General features: G+C 50.5%; 1 protein-coding gene across 3 annotated transcripts in view; it reads left to right on the forward strand.

Moving 5' to 3' along the window:
* KDR (kinase insert domain receptor) overlaps positions 1–23,740 on the forward strand; it is a 59,207-nt gene that overhangs the window by 14,154 nt on the left and 21,313 nt on the right. For all 3 annotated transcript variants that reach the window (XM_051819251.2, XM_017347243.3, NM_001195670.2), the window contains 14 exon segments: positions 4,115–4,208; positions 5,840–6,036; positions 9,512–9,642; positions 10,214–10,382; positions 10,899–11,038; positions 11,975–12,152; positions 13,078–13,192; positions 13,290–13,453; positions 14,895–15,051; positions 16,027–16,150; positions 16,803–16,911; positions 18,326–18,667; positions 20,694–20,840; positions 21,171–21,302. In XM_051819251.2, coding sequence (XP_051675211.2) covers positions 4,115–4,208; positions 5,840–6,036; positions 9,512–9,642; positions 10,214–10,382; positions 10,899–11,038; positions 11,975–12,152; positions 13,078–13,192; positions 13,290–13,453; positions 14,895–15,051; positions 16,027–16,150; positions 16,803–16,911; positions 18,326–18,667; positions 20,694–20,840; positions 21,171–21,302 — 2,199 coding nt within the window.

The following is a 23,740-nucleotide window of genomic DNA, read 5'->3' on the forward strand; positions in this document are numbered from 1 at the left end:
CGCGGTTCCCCTGCGGCTCGAACGCTAGTGCGCTCCCAGTCGTTGTAGGAGCTGGGCTCCGAGGGCAGGAAACTTGATTTCTTTCTTTGGTGCCGGACGCCGCTCTCCTCGCAGAGAGAAGAAGGGGACCTCGGAGCTGAACCCCGGGGCGGTGACGGCTTCCCCAAGGGTCTCTTAGTAACAGCTTCCCTTGTAGAGCAAGTTGACATTTCTCAAAGGGCTGGAGGGTTTGGGATTAGCACACAGAAGTTCAAGTTCGGAAACCTTGCTCTGCGGGGCTTGGTGCCAGTGTCACTGGCCACTCTCCTTGCCACCTAAACTCCTGCCTCTTTCAAGATGGGAATCACACATCTGTTTGATGTGGTCGCTGTCCCCTCTCTCTCCCCAACTCCTCCCCCTTTCCTCCTCACCCCTCCTCTGCGCAGCGCGCTGCACTCTGTACTGCAGTCCCAGCCTCTGACTCTCAGATCTCCACCCTCTGGAGGGTGAGAAAGGAGGAGGATCAGAGAAAGGAACAAAAGTCAAACAAAGCCAGGAAAAAGTTCCTTACACTTGGTTGGAAACAATGGCTCCCATGCCTTCAAAGTCGCTGGCACTCCTTCGCAGTCCCAAGAGCCTTTGTCTGCCTTCATAGAATTTTCTTGATAATGACTCGGCTCATCAGGGTCAGCTCCACCATGGACACTCTTCCCCCAACCCCGGTTCTGGGAGGGGAACGGGAGCCTGAGACATGTGGCTGCTCTGTATCCCATAAAGAAGCGGGTTGCCTGTAAGCCTGGGGTGCCTCCTAGATGATCAGGTTGCCCTTGTACAATGTGCGGCTACCCTTTGGGAGCGGGTGACTTGCTTAATTGGATTGGGCTGTAATTGGTGCCATCAAATTCTAGAGACAGAAGAACTGTTGGTTTGCTTCCCTGGCCTTGAGCTGGAAGGGTAACAGTGCACAAATTAATTAACGTTGGTTATGGGATTTGAACGTAGAAGGGCTTTTTATTGAGTGCTGGCACGTGCACCTGTTAACAGTTATTTTCTTATACCTTCCTAAAGAGTAAGAACTCAACCTTGCCCGTGACAATGAATGAAGCTTAGTGGGGAAAAACCAAAAAATTGAGCACCGGCCTGCAGAGATGAAGTTGATGTTAGCACAGCCTTGTGGAATGGATTCTCATTGCAGACAGGACTCAAATACGCTGGTGTTTTCTTGGCTTCCTGTGAATAGAAGGCATAGCTTAAAATTTTTTTTGCATAGCTAATTTGCATAGCTAGAATGTGAGTGGATCTGTAGTAATGGCTTTTGGGAGACTTTCAAGAGTTCATAGCTTGGTGCTGGGGGTGAGCATAGCTTATTGAGAGCCTACTCGTTTTACTGCTTTTTTTTTTTTTTTTTTTTTTTTTGGTCTCACACCAATGTGCCCAATTAACAGGTGTCTTCCTACTCAGACTTGTGTGCGAGTTGTAGTAAGTTACTGCCTTGAGTGTGTTTCTCAACCTAGGGTTTCCCACAGGCTTGAAAGCTGTGTCCATTTATTTGAATTGTGTTCATTTTTTCCTGTCTCAGACAAAGGGAAGGCTTCTCTCCTGCTGTGGGTATGCTGTCTTCATATGGAAAAGTGTCCTGCGAATGAATTCAACATGGCTGACTGCCAAGACCTGCCACTGTCCCAGGGCGAGCCCTCTGTGCTAGAGGCACCTGAAATGCTTGTTCACATGCGAATTTGTGGATCTGGGGGACACAGCCTAAAGTTTCAGACGCACGGCTCCAAACCCAGGAAGGCCGGACCAGTGTCGGCCAACTACTGTCTGAGACTGATTGATGTCATTCAATTTCCAGGTGTTTTTCTGAAAAAGCTGTGTTAGCCATCAGCAAATGTACAGTTGGTCAGCAGCCGATTTTGCACATCTGTGTGGGTGTGTGGAGACACGCGCAGTCAGTTGTTGGTTTCGCCTGCCGTTGTGCACATGAGGGTGCAGAGGTTCATTGCACTGGGTGTTTACACGGGATATTTGCTTATTCTCTCTTTATTCATACTCGCTCAGATTTGCTCATACCCTCTTATTTGCCCAGCAAGGTCAAGGCTAGTTTAGGCCTGGAGAGTCATTTGTTCTTGGTGTGGATTGGAAAGCTTGAGTGATTATTTAAAAGAATTTTTTTGTTTGTTTATATATTTAAGAGCCAGAGAGACAAGACAGAGACAGAGAGAGACAGAGATCTGAGGTAGAACCAACTCCATCTGCTTGTTCCTGCCCCAGATGCCTGCAATAGCTAGGACTGGGCTAGCACTTGGACTTGGGCAGAATGAAGCTGGGAACCAGGAACTCAGTCCAGATGTGCCACAGGAATGGCAGGAGCCCAGTTTCTGGAGCCTTTGTTAGCTAGGTGCTGGAGCTGGGAGCCAGAGGCAGGTCTCAAACTCCAGTGGGGGACAGAGGGCTTTATTTATTTATTTTATTTTTATTTTATTTTTTTTAAAGATTAATTGTTTAGAGAGAGAGATCTTCCATCTGCTCATTCACTCCCCAGATGGCTGCAATGGTCAGTGCTGGGCCAGGCCAAAACCGGGAGCCAGGAGCTTCTTCCAGGTCTCCCACGTAGATGGCAGGGGTCCAACTCTCGCTGCTTTTCCCAGGCCATTAGCAGGGAGCTGGATCGGAAGTGGAGCAGCTGGGACTCAAACTGGCGCCCATAAGGGCTGCCGGCCATGCAGATGCAGTGGCGGCTTTACCTGTTATGCCACAACGTGGAGCTCTTAACCTGCACCTTGAGGGCTCCAATGTCTACACGAGTCTTTAAGCTGCTGGTTTGAAGATCTTGACGTCTGCAAAGACCCTAGCCTGGTGAACAGTTTTTCTCTGATGCTTTTTCTTTTCTTTTCTTTCTTTCTTTTTTTTTTTCTTTTTTTTTCTTTTTTTGGACAGGCAGAGTGGACAGTGAGAGAGAGAGACAGAGAGAAAGGTCTTCCTTTGCCACTGGTTCACCCTCCAATGGCTGCCATGGCTGGCGCATCGCACTGTTCCAAAGCCAGGATCCAGGTACTTCTCCTGGTCTCCCATGGGGTGCAGGACCCAAGCACTTGGGCCATCCTCCACTGCACTCCCTGGCCACAGCAGAGAGCTGGCCTGGAAGAGGGGCAACCGGGACAGAATCTGGCACCCCGACCGGGACTAGAACCCGGTGTGCCGGCGCTGCAAGGTGGAGGATTAGCCTAGTGAGCCGCGGCGCTGGCCTCTCTGATGCTTTTTCAACACGTGGTGGCCCTTGGCGTGTGATGGACAGAGAACGCTGCTCTCTTGCTGTGGACTGATCCGTGGTGAAGAATCCATCCCGTGACAGGTTCCTGGCTCCTGAGTCTTTGGGTCAAGACAAGGTTCTTGTGTTGCAAGCTTGGTGTCAGGTTAGGCTCAGAGCTTTGATGCATAGGTTGCGAGCTCGCAGTCGGAATTGGTTATCGTGATGCTTGGTTGAAGCCTGCTGGCACAGAGTGTGCTAATATGCAGGGGTGTGCTAGAAACAGGAACACGGCCTCTCTCCCTCGGTTGCTCTCCCCAGCTTTAGTGCACAGTCTGTACGAGCTGTTATTTCCACCTCGACACATCGGTTGCAGAAGAAGCGCACTAGAACATCATAAAGGAAAACGAGACAAAGCTGTGACACTCCCCTCCCCCTATTAGGGAACACAGATGAGCTGCACAGTAATCTCTCCAAGCGGGATTCATTAATCAGCAGATTAGGCCAATGTGGACATCCTATGTTTTATAAGAATGTCAGTGGGTCCTTTCCCGAGGGGTGAGGTCATCAGCTGAAGGCTCATTTGGTTTCAATGTCCCACATCCTTTTGTAAGACCTTGAGGTTGGCAATGCAGGAAAACAGGAACTCCACCCTGGCTCCGTGAATTGCAGTGCTGTTGTGCTCATGGATGAGCGTCTGCCCATCCTTCCTGTTAGGACACAGCTTGTGAACTTTTACTGGGAACGGTGGGAAGTAAATCCCCACTTGGGTACAATGCCTTGCTGAAGGGGCCTTTTACAGTACCGAGTATGAGTTGTTCATGGAAGGTGTTTCCTAATGAGTCCAGCTAAGTGGCAGGGCCGCTCATTTATTTCCTTTGTTTCCAGGTTTGCCTGGTGTCTCGCTGGAGTCACCCACGCTCAGCACACAAAAAGACATCCTTACAATTATGGCGAATTCAACTCTCCAAATTACTTGCAGGTAAGGATTCATTTTAGATTCGTATTTCCTGTGTGAAAGACCTCATTGCTTTTTGAGGGAAGGTAACTTCTGTGACAGCAGAATTATAATAAATTTGTAGCAATTGTTCACGTGTAGGGAGGTGGCTAAGAACTGATATAATGCAAAAATGGGACACATTTTCTATCAAATATTCTCTACTGCTTGGCTGGTATATTTTTCTACTGCGTTCTGCGCGTACACACACACACACACACACACACACCAGTACAGCACCTAGTACATAGTGAGCACTCAATAAATATTGAATACATAAACCAAGTTGCAGACATACCCTTAAAGGTGTAGATGCTTGGGCTGTATTTAGCACACACGGCCTGGCTCCTGGACATCTTTTTTAGGCGCGTGTTTCATGATAAAATCCTGACTGTGGTAGGAGCAATGCAACATATCGTGAATATGAGAGAACGTTCTGCATGACCCATGGGCCGTGTGCTCTGGCTGGGGGACCTGGGCTGCCTGTCTCCCCGTGTGCCACTTCGAAGTCATACTCATGCGTGTTGATAACTGGGAAGACATCTCTTTGACAAGAGGAAGAGATCCTTAAATTTTGCCTTGCAAACCCTGCCTGAGAAGGAAAAGTAGAAGACCTGGGGGCATCTATTGTAGATTGCAAAGTGCAAAAGGATGCCCCGTTCCCCTGATCCAGGGCAAGTTGCCAAGAAGTAGCCCTTGGGACAAAACGTGTAGCTGGCGCTGTTTCGATAGTTTGGCTAGCTCAAGACACATTCAGGTAGACTGTCCTCATTCTCACCTTGAAAACAAAGGTTGTTTAAGATCCCCAAAGATCCCACTCTTCTGGCAACTCTGCATGAAGCTGTCTTGGGCTCTGAAGAGGCCATGGAGTGGGCTGATGGTTGCAGCTTCCTGGAGATTTCAAGTTCTCTGAATGAAGGTGTTCTTGGTGGTGACTGTGCTCCTGGGAGCTGGTGGTGGAACGCTGCTGCGGGAGCAGTCTGTGTTTTAACACAGTCCTTACAAAGTCCTCCAAGGCTCCCCTTCCCGACCTCACCCCTCACTCCCCTCAGTGCCCGCTGTGCCCTGGCTGTGTGGCTTCCTTGCTGGTCCTGATACCCTGGGTGCTCCCTGTGCCGAGGGTTCACGTATGCTGTTCCCCTGCTGGAGCACTGTGGTCCCTCAGAATCACGTGGCCAGCTTCGTCCAGAACCGTCCACTCTTTTCTCTCTCTCTCCTCTGTTTTGCCCTGCAGTCCTATCACCACCTTTAATACTTTTTGTTTATGCCCTCCAGTTAGATTAAGGTTCCAAAAAGACATTGATTTTTGTCTGACTTGTTCACTGTTGCATCCCCAGTCCTTCAAAATGCTTAGCACATAGTGGTTGCTCAAATCAATATGTTAACTCAATGAATGCCTGAATTAATGGGAAACTCTGGAAACCCTCTAAGTGGGTTCTCAAGTGGAGTCTGTGGCTTTTTGTCAAATGTTCATCTAACCTGCCATTATTGGTTGAAGGGTTTCACTCTGTCTGTTGAGGAGTTTGCCCAAGCTTCAGGACCCAACCTTCTGTGTTCTTAGAACCAGTCTCATAGTGTAGCACCTGCCACAAACCTCCCTGGATCGATTCTTTCAGGGGCCAGCGGGAGTTGGACTGGCTCTGGCCCAACCATCAGAGCGGCTCCGAGGAGAGGGTGGAGGTGACAGAGTGCAGCGATGACTTGTTCTGCAAGACACTCACAATTGCCAAAGTCATCGCCAATGACACCGGCGCATACAAGTGCTTCTACCAGGACACCAATATGGCCTCTGTTGTTTATGTCTATGTTCAAGGTAAGTGTTGGACCAGAATTCATTCCCATCTTGATTTACTGGTGGCAAAACCCAATAGGCACAAAGAAGAATGGAGTCCGAGAGAAGTCTCGCTCTCACGCTGTTGGCCAAATGGATTGTACAGAACTCCCCTCTGCCACAGCCTCCTTGAGAAATGGCTCATGGGTTAGTTCTGGAGCTGTCTCGCTTTTGCCCAACTGGTTTGATTCTCATCTCTGTGTCGAAGGTGAATCCGTGTTCACCTTTGGCTACAGAGGCTCATAAAAAGAGCCTTCTGGTACTTGCAAAAAGCTGGAAATCTTTGAAATCAAGGATGATTTGGAGGTGACTTGTGGGGAGGTCCCTGTGGTGAGATAGTTTATCTACAACAGAGAGGAGATTTTCTGAAGAATGTGTGGGGTAGGAACCGCGGGCTCTGGCGTTCTGCTGTGTGGAGGAACTTCTCTTCCTGCTTAGCCTTTGTGGAAACGGCAGTTCCCGTACTTGTGTGTCGATGGGTGAAGACTGCCTCCGAGGCGCCTTTGATGAGAGTGTCTCTCTCCTTCACTTAGATGGTCTAATTGGCCTTTAGATTTGGGGTTGGTGCCAAGCAGGCCAGCTGAACATCAACACGGCAGTGTTGCCCACGTCCCGGCTTTGCGGTGTGGTGCATACTTTCTTCTGTGCTTTCAAAGTCTTACCCTACCCACCCCCCCATCTTCCTGTGAGAGCCCGACTCAACCAGGATACCAATCGTTCTGTATAACTGGGGGGAAAGTAAGTGTTGCACGTTGCATCATATTTTGCTTGGACAGCCTAAATATTTTTCTTTTTCCGTGAGGATGAACGTTTGAAGACATTTTGTTTAACCCTTTCTGTGCCTCTTCATTTCCCAGAGGATTTGAGGCAGCTGAAGAGGATTTGGACTTTTTTTTTTTTTTTTCCGGGATAAGAATCTCATCAGCTTTGAGAAACACACTCCCCTGTCTCCACTCACATTGCAGTAGTGCGATACGGGCCGGGCAGGGCAGCAGGGCAGCCTGTGACACTCCTGTGTTGCACAACGCTTGAGAATTGTTTTTGCCTGGGGTGAGCCCATCCCAGACAGACTTGTGTGTGTCGGTGCCTGCCTCCCCCGGCCCCTCGTGCAGGATTCGAGAGAGGCAGGGCTGGGATAGTGGAGAATTTCTGGCTCCTTTTGATCTGGCAGCCCTGGGAGAGGAGGCTCGCTCAGAAGATTGCAAGGATTTCCTGCGTTCAGCCTGTCTGGAAATACTACGAGATCAGCCTCTCCCGCTGAATATGCTTATTTCCTTCTGCCCAAGTCAGGAAACCTGGAGGCATGAGAAAATTCATTCCACGAGTTACAGTAAACATTTTATTTTGAGAGGATGGGTGGTTGTTTGGGTTTCTTTTGTTTATTTCCTTTTTTGGGGGGGACACTGAAATAGAATTGATTTGCGGAATAGCTTTAGTCTTACGTCAAGGGGTTAATCTGGCTTCCAAAGGCTGGCTCCGTGTGCAAGTTAGGTAATATTTTGTAAGATGAGGACGAACGGGAGACAGTGTTAAGTAGTAGCAACCTCTGGCACTGTTTATTTGCGTACTACCTGCCTTTGGGGATAGCGTTGAGTTCTGCTTCCTGTCTAAGCCCTGAAGTTCTAAGAGTAGAGCTGTCCAGATTTCGGCCTGTGAAGTTTGACAATGGGAAAGCCAACACTATAGTGTTCCCTATGGATAAGACTGCACCGCCCCCTCTGCCCCCACCTTACTTCCTGCAGCCGTGGATGGAGCCGGGGAGCCAGCCCTGGCCTCAGAAGATAATGGCTATGGCATGTGGGGGCTAGATCGGCTGCTTCTCCGAGTTTTCCAGCTGGGAAGGAAATGCAGCCTGGGCTGCGGCAGGCTGCTAGCTGCCTCTGTTCCCTTTGGTTGGATTAACTCTTTCCTTTGCCGGCCATCACCCAGTGCTCTGCAAACACTGGGGCACGGCAGTGTGAGAAGTTCTCTGAGATTTCCCGTGTGGCCCCACGGCGCCTCGACTCTGTCTCGGGGTGGAGTGGCCCCCCAGCGGCTCGCCGACACCGCGTGGATGGCACCGGAACAATGTGAAGCCTCTTGGGTTTTTCTCTTAGCCTTCCCCCCCGCGGCTCTCCTCGTGCTCTGCCTGAGGGTGCTGTTGACTGTTGACCCTGAACTGCACGCAGTAACCATGTGAGGAGCGTCCTTTACGTCCTCTCTAGTCTTCACAGCCGTAAAATGACCACTTAAGCATTCTCTTGCATAGTTGGGCAAATACTAAAAGATTGTTAGTTATTTTCTGTTAAAGATCTTTTGTGATCATTCATTTATCTTCATGACATTTATGTTAACTGCCTAAATAGATTGCAAATTAGTTTTTTAATGCCAGTAAAAGTTGCAGGTTAAGTATAGAGATTTAATATTAAATTTTCAATTAGATGTTTCATTTTTAAAAAATTGTACAGATCAGGATGTCAAAGTGTGATAGCTATAAAATATGTTGTACTTGCTGATGTTTCTTGCAGAAAAGAGTTACCCTCATTCTGGGAGCTGTCTTCCACATTTTTCATATACTCACACACATGCATGCACACATGCATACACCCATGACACAGGCACACGCATTCACACAATATACCCACCCATACACACGCATGCACACATGCACATACATGCACACGCACACATAAAACATGCACATGTGCACACACACATGTATACACATGCATACACCCATGCACATATGTGTGCACACATACACCCACCCACCCACATGCATACGCACATGCACACACATACACACACAAATACACATAAGCACACAAGTGTGCACACACAAACATGCACACGTGCACATTCACACACGCACACACAGTCACATGCATATCCACAATGTGCACTGCACACACACACGAACATACGTTCACACATGAACATACACACATGCACACACCACACAAAAACACACACATGTGCACACACGTGCACACATTCACATGCATATAAACAGCATGCACTGCATACATACAAATACGTGTCTGAACATACATACACGTGCATGCACACACATGAACATGCACACAGATACACACGACACAGCATATGCACATACATGCATATACACATTCACATGCAGATACACAACACACATCGCATACATACAAATACATACACGAACACACATGCACATACCACACACACATGTATGCACACATGAACACACATTCACATGCATATACACAACATGCACTGTGACACACAAACACATACGAACACGCACACACACACATGCACACACACGTGCCCTCCTGTGGCACATTGCTGGAGTCCCAGGTCCACTGCAGACCACCTGTGACTGCCTGGCCTGTGTGAGGTTTCGAGCCGTTCCCTTCTTTGGGCGGAGTCTGCGCCTGACGGACAGCCAGGCCTTCTAGTAAACACTGCAGACTCACCGAGGCACTGATTTTCCTTCCAGATTACAGATCTCCGTTCATTGCGTCTGTGAGTGACCAGCACGGCGTTGTGTTCATTACTGAGAACAAAAACAAGACCATGGTGATTCCGTGCCTGGGGTCCACGTCAAACCTCAATGTGTCACTCTGTGCGGTGAGCCACAGCTTCTTCAGTCTCTGCTTAGGTTTTATCAGATTTTTGAAAGATTTATTTATTTGAAAGGCAGAATTACAGAGGGGAGGGAGAGAGAAAGAGAGAGAGAGAGAGCTCTTCCATCCGCTGGTTCACTCCCCAAAGGGCTGCCACAGCTAGGGCTGGATCAGACCAAAGCCAGGAGCTTCCTCCGGGTCTCTCAGGTGGGTGCAGGGGCCCAAGGACTTGAGTCATCTTCTACTGCTTTCCCATAGCAGAGAGCTGGATCAGAAGTGGATCAGCCGGGACTTGAATTGGCGCCCATATGGGATGCCCGCACTGCTAGTGGCGGCTTCACCTGCTATGCCACAGTGCCCCAGGTTTTATCCTTTTAAGCTAATTTTAAGATGGGCAGCCTATTTATGAAGCAGCATCCACAGTGAGCTACAGGTCCTTCAGCAACGCTGAGAATGACAGTAGTTAAAACCAGCTTGTCTCCTGCGAGTGAAGAAGAATTCTCTAGCGATCTTCAGTGTGCTGTGGCTAGCCCTGGATCACATATTTGATATTTTCTTTTTTCTTTATCACCCAGAGGTATCCTGAAAAGAGGTTTGTTCCTGATGGGGACAAAATTTCCTGGGACAGCAAGAAGGGTTTCAGCATCCCCAGCTACATGATCAGCTATGCTGGCATGGTCTTCTGTGAGGCCAAAATCCACGACGAGACTTACCAGTCCATCATGTACATAGTCGTGGTTGTAGGTAAGACGGCCCTTCCCGTCTGTGTCGCGATACCAGACAATGAAGAGGCGGAGGATGAGGGACAAGGGAAGTTTATTAACTCAACACGTGCTGTGGGGCAGCTCAGGACATCTGTTCGTCTCTTCCAAGTAAACCCACTTGCAGTTGAGTTTTTCTCCCTCCTTGCTAAGAACAAGGAGGAAAAGAGTTGTTGCAGGAGCACGTGAAGAATTCAGTGGTGAGACCACTGCTTGACATCCGTTTAGTTTTTCTTTGTATCTGCTTTGTGGGCAGCTCAGCGGTCTACTGAAGGCCCCCTGACCACCCGAGCTGATTCCTTTTCTGCCCACTGGGCTGCAACATCTTTGAGACCCTATACATCTCTGGGCCATTTTCCTGGGTATCTGTAAAGCCTTCAGGGAAAATACGATGTGGCAGCTTTTAAAGTTGCATTATTAAAAAATAAAAATCTGTGCCAAGTTGTAGGTTGGCATTGCCTCTCACTTCAGATTGGTTTTTTCAACCGATTTGCTTTAGGGTACAGGATTTATGACGTGCTGGTGAGCCCCCCTCACGGTGTGGAGCTGTCTGTGGGACAGAAGCTTGTCTTAAACTGCACAGCGAGAACAGAGCTGAATGTGGGGCTGGACTTCAACTGGGAGCACCCTTCTTTGAAGGTAACTGGCTGCCAGACCTGCGCATGCTTTGATAATAAGCCTCACGAAGTTTGCTGGTGAGATAGGGGCTCTCTGGCCAGATAAACTATAAGGGTCTAACACCTCCCCCTCCCCCGACCCCACACACACTTAAAAAGAATTGCACTCAGTGTAGAACACTCACAAAAAGACGCAGTGCAGAGAGCTCTCTCCACTGCTCCAGCCACGTTGAGTGTTTGTTTTGTGTCATGATTACGTATTTCCACGTTGTATTTCGCTACTCTACAAAGATTTAAAAAAAAAAAAAAACTTTTATTTTATTTGTTTAAAAGGAAAAGTCACAGAGAGAGAGAGACAGACAGAGAGAAAAAAGATCTTCCATCCATTGGTTCACTCCCTAAATGGCCACAGTGGTCAGGGCTGGGCCAGGCCGAAGCCAGGAGTCTGGAACTCCATCCGGGTCTCCCACATGGGTGCAGGGCCCCAAGGACTTGGGCCATCCTCCAGTGCTTTCCCAGGTGCCTTAGCAGAGAGCTGGATCGGAACTGGAGCAGCCGGGACTCGAACCTGTGTTCATAGGGAGGCTGGCATCACAAGAGAAGGCTCAATCTGCTGCCCTAGAGTGCTGGCCCCTCCCCAGAAGATTTGATCCATTTTGCCTTTAAAGCACTTTAAGAGGTGGCGGGAGTCACAGCTTTTCTGAAACACAGCCCATGTTTGCTTGCCTTTCTGCAGTGGCACCCAGCTCACGCTCACTGTGTAAAGTGTATAAAACGGTCGGTTCCACTTAGGAGTGTTTTCCTGAAACCAACCACGTTTATTGTCCATGTGATGTGAGCATCTCCCATAACTAGTGTCCAACGACGGCAAAGACTTGATCTTGTGGGCTTCTAGAAGCTCCCGGGTCATGCCACGCCAGGCTTGGCAACACGATCAACTCCTTTTTTTTTCCCCCAGCACCCGCCGAAGAAAGTTGTGAACCGGGAGCTAAAGACACAGCCTGGGAGTGAGATGAAGAAATTCTTGAGCACCTTGACGATCGAGAGCGTGACCCGGGCTGACCAAGGGTGGTACATCTGTGCGGCGTCCAGCGGGCTGATGACCAAGAGGAACAGCACTTTCGTCAGAGTCCACGGTAAGTCACGGCCGACATACTTGAACTAAGTTACAGTTGCCTCTTTAAAGAAGTTTTACAGTTTTTATGCGATCCAAGAGAGAGAGGGAGAGAGAGGTGTTCTGGCTTTGTTTTGATAGGATTTCTCTGCTATAGGGAAGACTTTAGGGAAGTAAGGGCAGACCAGTTAGGAGGCGAAGTGCCACCACTGAGGGGTGAGATGGAGGAGGGAGGAGTGATGGATGCTGGCTGTGGTTTGGAGGTGCGTCCACAGGATTGCCGATGGGTTCGTTGGCCATGAGGTGCAAGAGGCAAAGAGAGGACGATGGCTTTGAACTTGAGCATGAGCAGATGGTGGTGTGACTGAGAAATGGAGGACTGGCAGGGGGTGAGGAGGGGAGTGTGGGGTTTGGGGAAACAGTGCTGGGTGCATTCATATGGAGATGTCCGTTAGACATACAATGGGGGTTTTATCATATTAACCTGGAGCCCAGAGACATCTGGCTGGAGGTAAGGATTTAGGAGCCAGGTAACTGGGGCTTTAACTCTGAGGTCGGAGGATGACTTAGAGCAGTCCTGTGGACCGAGTCCTGAGGCTCCCCAATGCGTGGCGGGGCACGAGGTATTGGGGGGTAGGAGGCATCCTGGGAGACTCAGAGAAAACTGCGGAGAGGGGCAAAGGCTGGAACTGAGACCCGAGGAGCCAGGAGGCTGGCGAGTGCAGTAGGCAGCAGAAAAGCAGATGCTGAGGCCGGCCCTGGGGACGCTGGCGTGTGACCTGCGCAGGGACAGGGTGGGGAATCCCAGAGCCACACCTGCTCACTCACAGGGCCTCTGGCTTTTCCCATGAAATAAGAAAGAATAACAATAACAACGATAACCAAGCCCAACAGCCACTCTCCGAAAGTTGACACCTATGAGAATAACGACTTTTGTTTTCTTCCAGAGAAGCCTTTTGTTGCTTTTGGGAGTGGCATGGAGTCCTTGGTGGAGGCCGCGGTGGGAGCGCGCATCCGAGTCCCCGTGAGGTGGCTGGGCTACCCACCGCCTGAAATCAAATGGTAACTACTGGGATGAAATAAAGAGTGTTGTTTCACAAGAAGGCAGATGCTTCCATGACACTCATTCCCGGGTTTTTTTGCTTTTTTGGAATCATAGGTATAAAAATGGAAGACTCCTGGAGTCCAATCACACGATTAAAGTGGGGCACGTACTGACCATCTCGGAGGCGAGTGAGAAAGACACGGGAAACTACACCGTCATCCTCACCAACCCCATCACCAGGGAGAAGCAGAGCCACGTGGTGTCTCTGGTTGTGAATGGTGAGTCTGCTCTGTTCTCCCAGACTGACTTGAGGGGCGTGGTTTTGTCTTCCTGTGCCACTAAGCCACCAAGGCTTTGTGTCCTGCTCCGTCACCCATATCATGACAGAGCTCGTGTACAAAACTGGCTGGGGCAGCAGACTTGCAATGAGATGTGGGACTGTGTGCTACCCTGCAGCCGTGTTTTGGCTCAAGAGGCCCTGTCCGTGAGCTGTTTGGTGGCCAAATGCAAGATTAAAGCAGATGGTTGGCTCGGTGGCCAAGAACGCCCCCAGGGACAGTGGTCAGCCTGGGCCGCGGGACCCGCGCTCCCGTCTCGTGGAGCTGCGCGCCTGGTGCACAGATGTCCGAGGCTCTTCTTGAAGTTCAAGGCTGCACTTGGCGTTTCAGGGGGGGCATGGGCAGGTCCCAGCTCAGAGGGCGTTGGCTTGGTTGGAACTTTTACTGTTCTGGACGGGAGTACAGCATCTGACTCTGAGCTGGAGGGACGACAGTAAGTTTTTAATTTCAGGACGACTTGTTGTCCCACACTCAAAGGGCTAACGAAATGTTTGGGATGGGGAAGGAAGGGTCCAATGGTCACACTCGTGGGGAAGCTGCCCTGATGGTGTGAAATACTTTTTGTAATTGCAGAACTTCTTGGGGTCTTCAAAATGCTCATGTGTGTGCCGTTCTCATGGCACTGAGCGTGGCGTCCCTCCTTTTTGCAGGGATGGGTTTAAAGATCGCGTGTTCTGAACAGGTGCTCGTGTGCAGTGAGGGCGCGGGGCTTGGAGAAGAGGCAGTGGCCGGAAAGCTGAGGCAGCATACAAGAAATAAAGACGGAGGCACGGGCAGGGAATCGCCCCCATTTCATCCATTCATGAAGTCAGCGCACATCTGATTCACTTAGCATTTGCCCTGCTGCATGGGAGAAGGGGGGTAATGGAAGTACCACCTGAGCCTTCTGGTCGACCAGAAGGACATAGTGCGATGCTGGCACTGCAGGCGGTGGCTTTACCTGCTACACCACAGCGCCGGCCCCTGTCTGCTTCTTAGGATGGGTATCACGGGACCTCAGCTGTCCTGTCCCAGCTGTCCTTTGAAGTCCAAAGTGGGCCCAGAAGCATAGATGGCGTTAAGCGGCAGAGCGCCCCAGGCCTGGAGGGGTGACTGTAGCTCACGGCACCTCAGTGTGCAGTGCCGGCAGCCCTGGAAGAGGGCAGGCTGCACACAGGGAGAAATGAAAAGGAAACGGAAGTGCCAAGTGCCTGGAGGCGATCAGCTTGCAGTGTAGGCACGTCTTACATAGCACACTGTTCCTGTAGTGCAGGCTAATCGCAGCGTAAAAACGTTAAACACAAAACAAAACAATGCAAAGCTCTCCTTTGGTCGGGAACGCCTCTCCTGTGCGACCCCCTGAGCTGACTGACAGTTCACGGATTCACTGTCCCGCCTCCAGTGCCGCCGCAGATTGGGGAGAAGTCTCTGATCTCGCCCGTGGACTCCTACCAGTATGGCAGCTCGCAGACGCTGACCTGCACCGTGTACGCCGTGCCTCCCCCGCACCACATCCGCTGGTATTGGCAGCTGGAGGAGGAGTGCTCGGAGCAGGCCAGGTGAGTGGGCCTGGGGCCGTGCAGCTCCTTGTCACCGCCTTCTAAACCAAGACAGCGACCCCTGTGTGTGTAGGGGGGCGAGGTCTCCTCCCGCTTCCTGGGGTTTTGTGTCAGAGCTGTCTTGGCTTGCTCGGGGGTCCCACTCTGGGACAAGCTGGCTGTCTCTTCTTGGGGCGGCCTGGGGCACACTTCTCCAATAGCAGGTGCTTCGCTCAATTGGATGATTTTCCATCTTGGCTTTCTCTCCGCCCAATCGGGGGCCAGTGCGCTGTTGCCTTCCGGTGGGTGCAGCCTCGGGCCTGGTTTATCAAGTTCTCACACAAGTGCGGACATCCTCAGGGGACAGGACAGGACAACAAGCAGCCCATCAGCCCCTCGCGGCTACTTCCTGTTGTTGTTTTCGCCATGGCCACGAGGAGCTTCTTCCACAGCCGCTGGCCGGGGAATGAGTTTCACAAATCCAGTGGCTTCGCAGTTTCCCTGCCTTCCTTTGAACTGAACCAACGTGAATGTCTGTCGTCACGTTTATGAATGGAGGCTGTTCCCAAAATAGCTGCTTCCCTCCTGTATCCTGAGTGGGTCCGCCTCGAACCGTCCCCCCTCTGTCCAGGCCTATTTTTAATTGGCGCCACATCTCGCAGTGTGGCTGCCCTGACAGCTGTTTCTAGGAACACAGGGCCCCGGGTCGGAGTCCTCTCCTTGCTATTGATCTGGGGACCGAATCCTACCACATACGTGACGACGGACCGTTCTTTTTCTACGTTTCGATCAGTCCTACGGCCCCTCACTTTACAATATTAATTCCTCTGTTTTCAAGAGAAAGGTAGCCTATAGGTGTAAGTATATAATGTCTACCCAGGAAGGGAGTGTGGTGAAACGTTAACAACATTGTTAAATATTACAGCTAAAAAATAATAGACTTCTATGAAAAGGGAAAGCCAAAATCCTAAGTGATCTGTTCGCTCTTTCTTACAGCCAGTCGGCCTTAATGACAAACCCATACACTTGCAAAGAATGGAGAAACGTGGAGGATTTCCAGGGAGGCAATAGAATTGAAGGCAGCAAAAATCAGTTTGCCCTGATTGAAGGCAAAAACAAAGTAAGCTTGAAGTCCTTTAATTCAAATCTCTCTCTCTCTCTCTCTCTCTCTCTCTCTCTCTCTCATGGGAGAATAGTGCAGTGATAGAAGGGGTCTTCCAAAAGTTCATGGAAATGAGTATTACAAAAAAAAACCGCTATGCATGGATTTCAAAAACTTGTGCACCAAAATAAATTGATCTTTTAATTCCATTTTCCGTGAGCTTTTTGAAGTCCCCTTGTACGGGTGGCGTACTGGGAACATGACTGTATGATACGATGCTAGTATGCTAGTGTATGAAGGAGGCTAGGAAACACCACCGACTTCTAGCAGAGCCTCTCACTTCCGAATAGCTCGTTGGAGAAAAGCGAAACGCTCGCCCCATTTCATGCGTCCGTCTGTTAGAAGGTGATCCTGATTTTGCGAGCCCGAGAAGGGGAAGGTGTTGTATTAAAATACTTCGTCAAGTGTGTGGTGTCCAGAGCCCTTTCTGTGTAACGTGTGAGCTCTGCGCTGGCGTGGTTACAATTCCATGGCTGTGCGAGTGGTCAGTGGCTGTGCGAGTGGTCAGTGGTGTAGCGAGAATGCAGTAGGCAGGGTGGAGACTCCGGGACTTCAGCCTGAGCACACACGGCCTGCTTTCTTTGTGACCTGGGGTTGTTTGCTCTCATAGACTGTGAGCACCCTTGTTATCCAAGCGGCGAACGTGTCGGCGTTGTACAAATGTGAAGCGGTCAACTCAGTGGGCAGAGGAGAGAGGATCATCTCCTTCCACGTGACCAGTGAGTACCGCTGTCGGGGGGCTGGCTGGGACCACTCACACAGTGCCCCCCCCCCGCCCGGCTCTGTCCTTGCATGGCTGTGAGTGGCGTGGCCTTGGGGAAGGGAACTTGGGTTGCTGATCGGCAGATTTGTCCGTATGTTCAAATGCCAGTGTGTCTGACGTCACTGCAGTGAGAATGATGTCACGTGAGCTTTAAGTCACAAGCTCTGTGCCATATTGATGGTGTGGGCACGAGACTGTAGCATGTGCGTGCCATATTGACGATCGATAAATTCTGCTGCCCTCGTTCAACAGTAGACGGGTTGGGTTTCCTGGAGGCAGTCGGGTGACGCGAGAGCAGATTGAGTTTGCAAATCAGCAAATCTTAGTTTGAGTTGTCTTTGTCTTAGTTTTATGGATAAACCATAGCTGACTGTGTCAGATAAGATATTTAGGCTGTGCTGACTGGTTGTGATAAACATAGCTCCAGTGCCAATAGGTGTTCTGCACTGGTGGGGAGCTAATTTTTCAAATTCTGTGTTAGGATTAGATACTGATGCCCCTTGACTGAGGCTGATAGGATCATCTCACATTGAGAGTTGATTGAAAATGCGTTTTTTCATAAGTTGAAAATACGTTGAATACTCCTACCTTCCAGAACATTATGGTTTGTCCCAGCCGATCTTGAATATGCCCAGAATACGTGCACCAGCCTACGGTTAGGCAAAGTCACCCCAGACAAAGCCTATTTTATAATAAGATGTTACGTAGCTCACGTGGCATATTGAACACTGTCCTGGAAGTGAGAAACAGAATATTTTCATGGATGTTCTTTCTCACTGCCATAAAGTTGAAGAACCCCAGGATGACTCATTGTAAGTCAGGAGTCATCTAAACTCTCCCTTAGGCTTTTTTAAAAATCCTTTTTTAGGGAGGGAGAGGGTGAGGGAGAGAGAGAGATCTTCTAATGAAATGCTCTCAATAGCCAGGGCTCAGACAGCCTGAAGCCAGGAGCCCAGAATTCTAGTTGAGTCTCCCACATGGGTGGCAGGGGCCCAAGAACTTGAGCCATTAGCTGCTGCCTCCCAGGGTGCATTAGTAGGGAGCCAGCTGGGAAGCTGAGTGGCCGGGACTCAAACTGGCACTCTGATGTGGGATGGGGGTGTCGCACATGGCAGCTTAGCCGGCTGCGTTGTAACACCTTAGAGCTCAAGGTAGAGACGTGATGAGTATCTAGGGAATTCATTGACATTTCCAAACAGTACATCTTGGCCACGAGGGACGTTTTGGGACCTGAATGGTGCAGTACATGATGTGGGGGCCCAGGGGCTTCTCTCCTTCGGGCCGGTCGCAGCAGTCCGGGGCCACCGAGAGGACAGTGGTGGGCCGTGCCAGGTCACATGGGCGCTCTAACTGTGGGCTTTCCATTTCAGGGGGTCCCGAGATTACTCTGCACCCGAGCACCCAGCCCACGGAGCAGGAGACCGTGTCTCTGTGGTGCTCCGCAGACAGGACCACGTTTGAGAACCTCACGTGGTGCAAGCTCGGCCCACAGGCCCTGCCGGTCCACGCAGGAGAGCTGCCTGTGCCCGTCTGCGAGAACTTGGGTGCTCTCGCGAGACTGAATGCCACCGTGTTCTCCAACAGCACCAATGACATTTTGATCACGGAGTTCCAGAATGCTTCCCTGCAGGACCAGGGCCACTATGTCTGCTTTGCTCAAGACAAGAAGACCAAGAAGAGGCATTGCGTGGTCAGACAACTCGTAGTCTTAGGTAGGGTGGGACTCGGGCTCATCCTGCCTAGTCAAGTCGATGCCTTAAATGCAGTGTTACTGGGTGCTGTGTGAAGATGGTTGTCTTCTTCAAGCTTGTGAAACAGATTGGTGCACACATAACTTATTTGTTTACAAATCGTCCAGGCTTACAAAAAAGCTAATAACGGTGAGGTGGTATCTTACAAAGCGATAATAACAGGATTGTTTCCAGTCTTGTGCTGGGGTAATTCACTCGTGTCTGCAAGGGATTTGCTTGTTCTGCCTTATTTTTGGGCATTCACGTATTCCAGTAGACACGTGCTCGTGGAATGCCTTCTGAGAGCTAGAGGAAGGCCAGAAGTTCGCAGGGGTGAATAGGATGGACAGGATGAGCACAGAGGCGCCCACTGGGCTCTGTCAAGAGGAAGGGGGCGTGTTTCCTGCTTCGTTCCCTGCCATAGCGCTAGTCATCGGACGTAGTGGTAAAGACTAGGTGCTTGGGATCATCTCTGCTGCTTGCGGAGTGTGATGGTGGGCTGAGCTTAGGATCTAGACGAGTCCACAGGAAGGGTGCTGTGCTCAGCGCCTGTGCTTCTGGGTCAGCCCAAGTGGTCTGGCACAGTTCAAGGCCAACGGGATGATTTTCCAAGGAGGAGATTGTTGCTAAGTTTCCTGTTGTGTCACTCTCTGCACCTGTCTAAGTGTGTGTCTCGTGCACAAGCCCGCCAGCCAGGTCTCTGTTTCTGCAGGAAATCAGACAGATTTGGGGAGTCATTCTTTGCGCTATTTCCCCTCCACTTCCCACCTCCTTTCAACGGCATTCCCAAAATGTGTGTGTCCCCAGAGAGGGTCCTGCCCAGGTAAACTTCTCTCTACCAGACTTTTAGAGGACTAGCACCTTGCTCTGAGGCTTTGGCACGTTTCCAGGGCTAGCCTCAGACAGACGCTAGGTGACGTCGCTGGGTTTGGTGGTCAGCTGTCTGGAGAGATTCTTGTGTCACAGCCTCTCCCGGACCCTTCAAATCCCACTGCATGTGTGACCCCGTGTGCTCCGTAGACATTGCTGAGTGGTCTGATTCCAAAGCAGTGGAAGCATTCAAAGCAAGCGGCTTGCTTCTTCGAGGACTCCTTAGCTGTTTTCCTAACCTCTATCCTTACAACTAGGCTGGAGTCCACTGCGTTTGCCTCGGCGCCAATGTAGAGGGTCGTGGAGGTCAGCTCCTAGTGCTGAGGGTCGCGTGGATTCTTTCAGCGTGACTCCCGTTGACGTTCAGTCGGTTTGGATGAGATATTCCCACAGCTGTCTAATGATGCGTGTAAATCACCCAAACATATCTAAAGGTTCGCCATGCGTTTCAACAAATGCCCTTCAATCCTGGACCCAGCCTTTGGGGCTTGCTGTTTTGTTTGTTTGTGGTTTATTGGAAACCGCACTGGGCTGGTCTTTTCAGCTCACTGGATTCTATTATTAGTTCAACTGTTTACTTAGTTACAGGGCTTGGACAAGAAGTGTAACTGCCGCGAGTTGCAGCTATTTTGTTTGTGAACTAAGGCTGATTTAGCCTGTCTGTCATATCAAGTTGATAGTGAGGAGAAACAGTATAATGAGTTTCGCCCAAGTTGCCAAGCGAATATAAGGCATTCTCTGTTTTTCAAATCACACCAAAGTTGAGTGCTTTCCAAACGGAACAGGGCAGAAATCTAGAACTTTCTCAGGAGGCAAGTTTTCCCCTGGGGAAGCCTTGTCTGATTAGAGGAAAAAATCTATAAAGGTGATCCTGGAACCTTGGCCTTGTGGTGTGATGACTGCTAGACCCACTAGTACGTGTGGCCAAAGGCACTCAGTAGCCTGAACAGTCCTGTCTCACGTGCTTGGCGTGACTGTACTGAGGGCTCTGCGGTACCATGGCCAGCTTCTGTGTTTGCAGCTAAGTAAATCAGCATGCTGCCGTTCGCTAGGTTTAAACTGTCTGAAAATTTACAGATGCCAAGAGCATTCCGCAAGTTCTGACCGTGTTTCAATGGCTTTCTTTCTCTGTGCACAGAGCGGATGGCCCCCGTGATCACGGGCAGCCTAGAGAATCAGACGACCAGTATCGGTGAAACCATCGAAGTTTCCTGCATGGCGTCCGGGAACCCACCGCCACAGTTCACGTGGTTCAAAGACAACGAGATGCTGGTAGAAGACTCAGGTGGTTACAACTTGTCTGCTGTCCTCAGCCGGCACAGTTTTCCCTGGGGGTGGGGGGTGTGACCAGAACCTCGTATGATTTCTCGCTTGGATTCAAGGTGGGGAGGGAGCGGTGTTAGTGTTCGTGGTCTGACTCATGGCACAGCCTTGGGATCAGAGCACGAAGAGGCTAGAGGCTGGGCGGATTCACCTGGAAACCCCAGACAAGATCAGTCAGCAGCGGCCCCTCCGAGGTAGATAAAGGCAGCGTTTACATTTTTTAGATTTTTCTGGGGAAACGTTGCAGAACACATCCTCCTGAGTCAGAGCTGCTGTTTTCCCCCCGGCTTAGGTATCATCCTGAAGGCGGGGAACCAGAACCTCACCATCCGCAGGGTGAGGAAGGAGGACGAAGGTCTCTACACCTGCCAGGCGTGCAGTGTCCTTGGCTGTGTGAGAGCAGAGGCGTTCTTCATCGTGGAAGGTCAGTGGGCGGTCTCGGGCGCGCCGGCTGCGTCTCGCACACACTCCACGCTGTGGGCGCACGGCTAGGGGTGGCTTCCCGTGTTCTTTGTATGAGGCCGAGGAGTCCTTGTCCAAAATGCTGGGGCCACCAGTGTTTCAGCTTGAGAATGTACTTGAACTTGGAGACAGCTGTGAGGGCGTGCTAGATGCTTTGGGACTGGGACCCCATCTACACGGCGTCCACTTCTGCGTCCTGTGCACTTTGTACACATAGCCTGCGAGTCCTAGGATACGATATTGTTAGTGCACCTGTATTTTTTTCTTTTTTAAGATTTATTTGTAGGCCGGCACTGCAGCTCAATAGACTAATCCTCCGCCTTGCGGCACCGGCACACCAGGTTCTAGTCCCGGTCGGGGCACCGGATTCTGTCCCGGTTGCCCCTCTTCCAGGCCAGCTCTCTGCTGTGGCCCGGGAGTGCAGTGGAGGATGGGCCAAGTGCTTGGGCCTTGCACCCCATGGGAGACCAGGAGAAGCACCTGGCTCCTGCCTTCAGATCAGCGCAGTGCGCCGGCCGCAGTGCGCCAGCTGCGGCGGCCACTGGAGCGTTAACCAACGGCAAAAGGAAGACCTTTCTCTCTGTCTCTCTCTCTCTCACTGTCAACTCTGCCTGTCAAAAAAAAAAAAAAAAAAAAAGAGAGAGATTTATTTGTTTTATTTGAAAGGCAGAGAGGCACAGAGTGAGACAGAGAGAGTGAGCGAGCAATGGTCCATCTGCAGGTTCACTCCCCAAAGGACACAACAGCCAGGTCTGGGCCAGGCTGAAGCCCGGGGCCAGGAACTCCACTCTGCTGTCCCGTATGGGTGGTGGGGGCCCAAGCACTTACACCATCTCCTGCCACCTTCCCAGGTGCATTAGCAGGAAGCCGGCCTCGAACCAGCACTCTGATATGGGACGCTCGGTGACAAGTGGTGGTTTGATCCACTGCACCACAAAGCCAGCCCCTGCACCTGCGTTTTGACTATGATGTCCTCCTAAGACGTTAGCTGTGGATTTTTCCACTTGTACTATCATGTCAACACTCAAGATATTTCAATTTTTGAAACATTTTGGATTTTGTTTTTACTTTTGGATTAGGGATGTTCAATCTTAACTTTGCAAATTTTTTATAGTATTTATTCTTTTAACCAGAAAACATAATTAATAGTGTCTTAATTCTGCTTACAGCAGTTCTCATTGTGGGAAAATTCTTAGCCTGGCGGGATGAATACCCTCTTCTCCCTGATTCTGTCTTTGTTTGAATGCTCCAATTAATTTATAGAAAGGACACCTCTATATTTATTTTGAAAAACAGTAGAATCACAGCCTATTCACGAAGGTCAGTGCTATCCAGAAATTCACAAGGGTTCAGAGTTCTCATTCGACTGGAGATAATTAAGATCCACTTGTGAACAATAGACCCTTGCTTTTCTCAAATGGGAAATGCTGGGTGGTTGCATAAATATGAAAGCAAGCTGTGTGTGTTTGCAGGAGTGATGTGAATCTGGCATTTTCTCAGATAGGAGAGGTAGCCTGTGACTTGTGCATATTTTATCTTAAGAAGTGGATTCCTGTGTCATTTTGTGGAACCCACCAGGGGAACAATGTGGCTAGGTTGGGAGTGCGAAGACATAGAAGAGGGCTTGGGAGGTGTCTGCGAGCTGGGCTGCCCTGGTTGCTCAAAGTCTGGATTTTGGTCCCTTTCATCCACCTCATCTACATTGCCAAGTGTTGTCCCTAGAGACAGGGACGTGTGTCCCAACCTGTGCGCAGATTATCAGTTCATAAGCTGCACTTGCAAATAGACATTTCAAAAGACATCTTGGTCTGATGGCTTCCTGGGGGAGTCATGCATTTGGGTGAATGCTAGAGAGACACCCAGCTTCTGTCTGGTGCCCTGCTCGCCTTTGGCGGCCGTCGGAGCTGGTTCCAGGTGCTCTGCTAGGGAGTGCTGGCCCAGAGCCTGCAGGGACTTCTTCTTTGAGGAAAATACCAAGAAAGGGAGCAGTCAATATATTCAGCACTCCTGCTAGGCTCTCAGATTTTTTTTTTTTTTTGACAGGCAGAGTGGACAGTGAGAGAGAGAGAGACAGAGAGAAAGGTCTTCCTTTGCCGTTGGTTCACCCTCCAATGGCCACCGCGGCCGGCGCACCGCGCTGATCCTATGGCAGGAGCCAGGTGCTTCTCCTGGTCTCCCATGGGGTGCAGGGCCCAAGCACTTGGGCCATCCTCCACTGCACTCCCTGGCCACAGCAGAGGGCTGGCCTGGAAGAGGGGCAACCAGGACAGAATCCGGCGCCCCGACCAGGACTAGAACCCGGTGTGCTGGCGCCGCAAGGCGGAGGATTAGCCTAGTGAGCTGCAGCGCCGGCCCCCAGATTTTCTTACGGGAGTATTAACGCACAGCTTACACAGCCCA

Source organism: Oryctolagus cuniculus, chromosome 8 (assembly GCF_964237555.1).
Source record: "Oryctolagus cuniculus chromosome 8, mOryCun1.1, whole genome shotgun sequence".
NCBI classification, from domain to species: Eukaryota; Metazoa; Chordata; class Mammalia; order Lagomorpha; family Leporidae; genus Oryctolagus; species Oryctolagus cuniculus.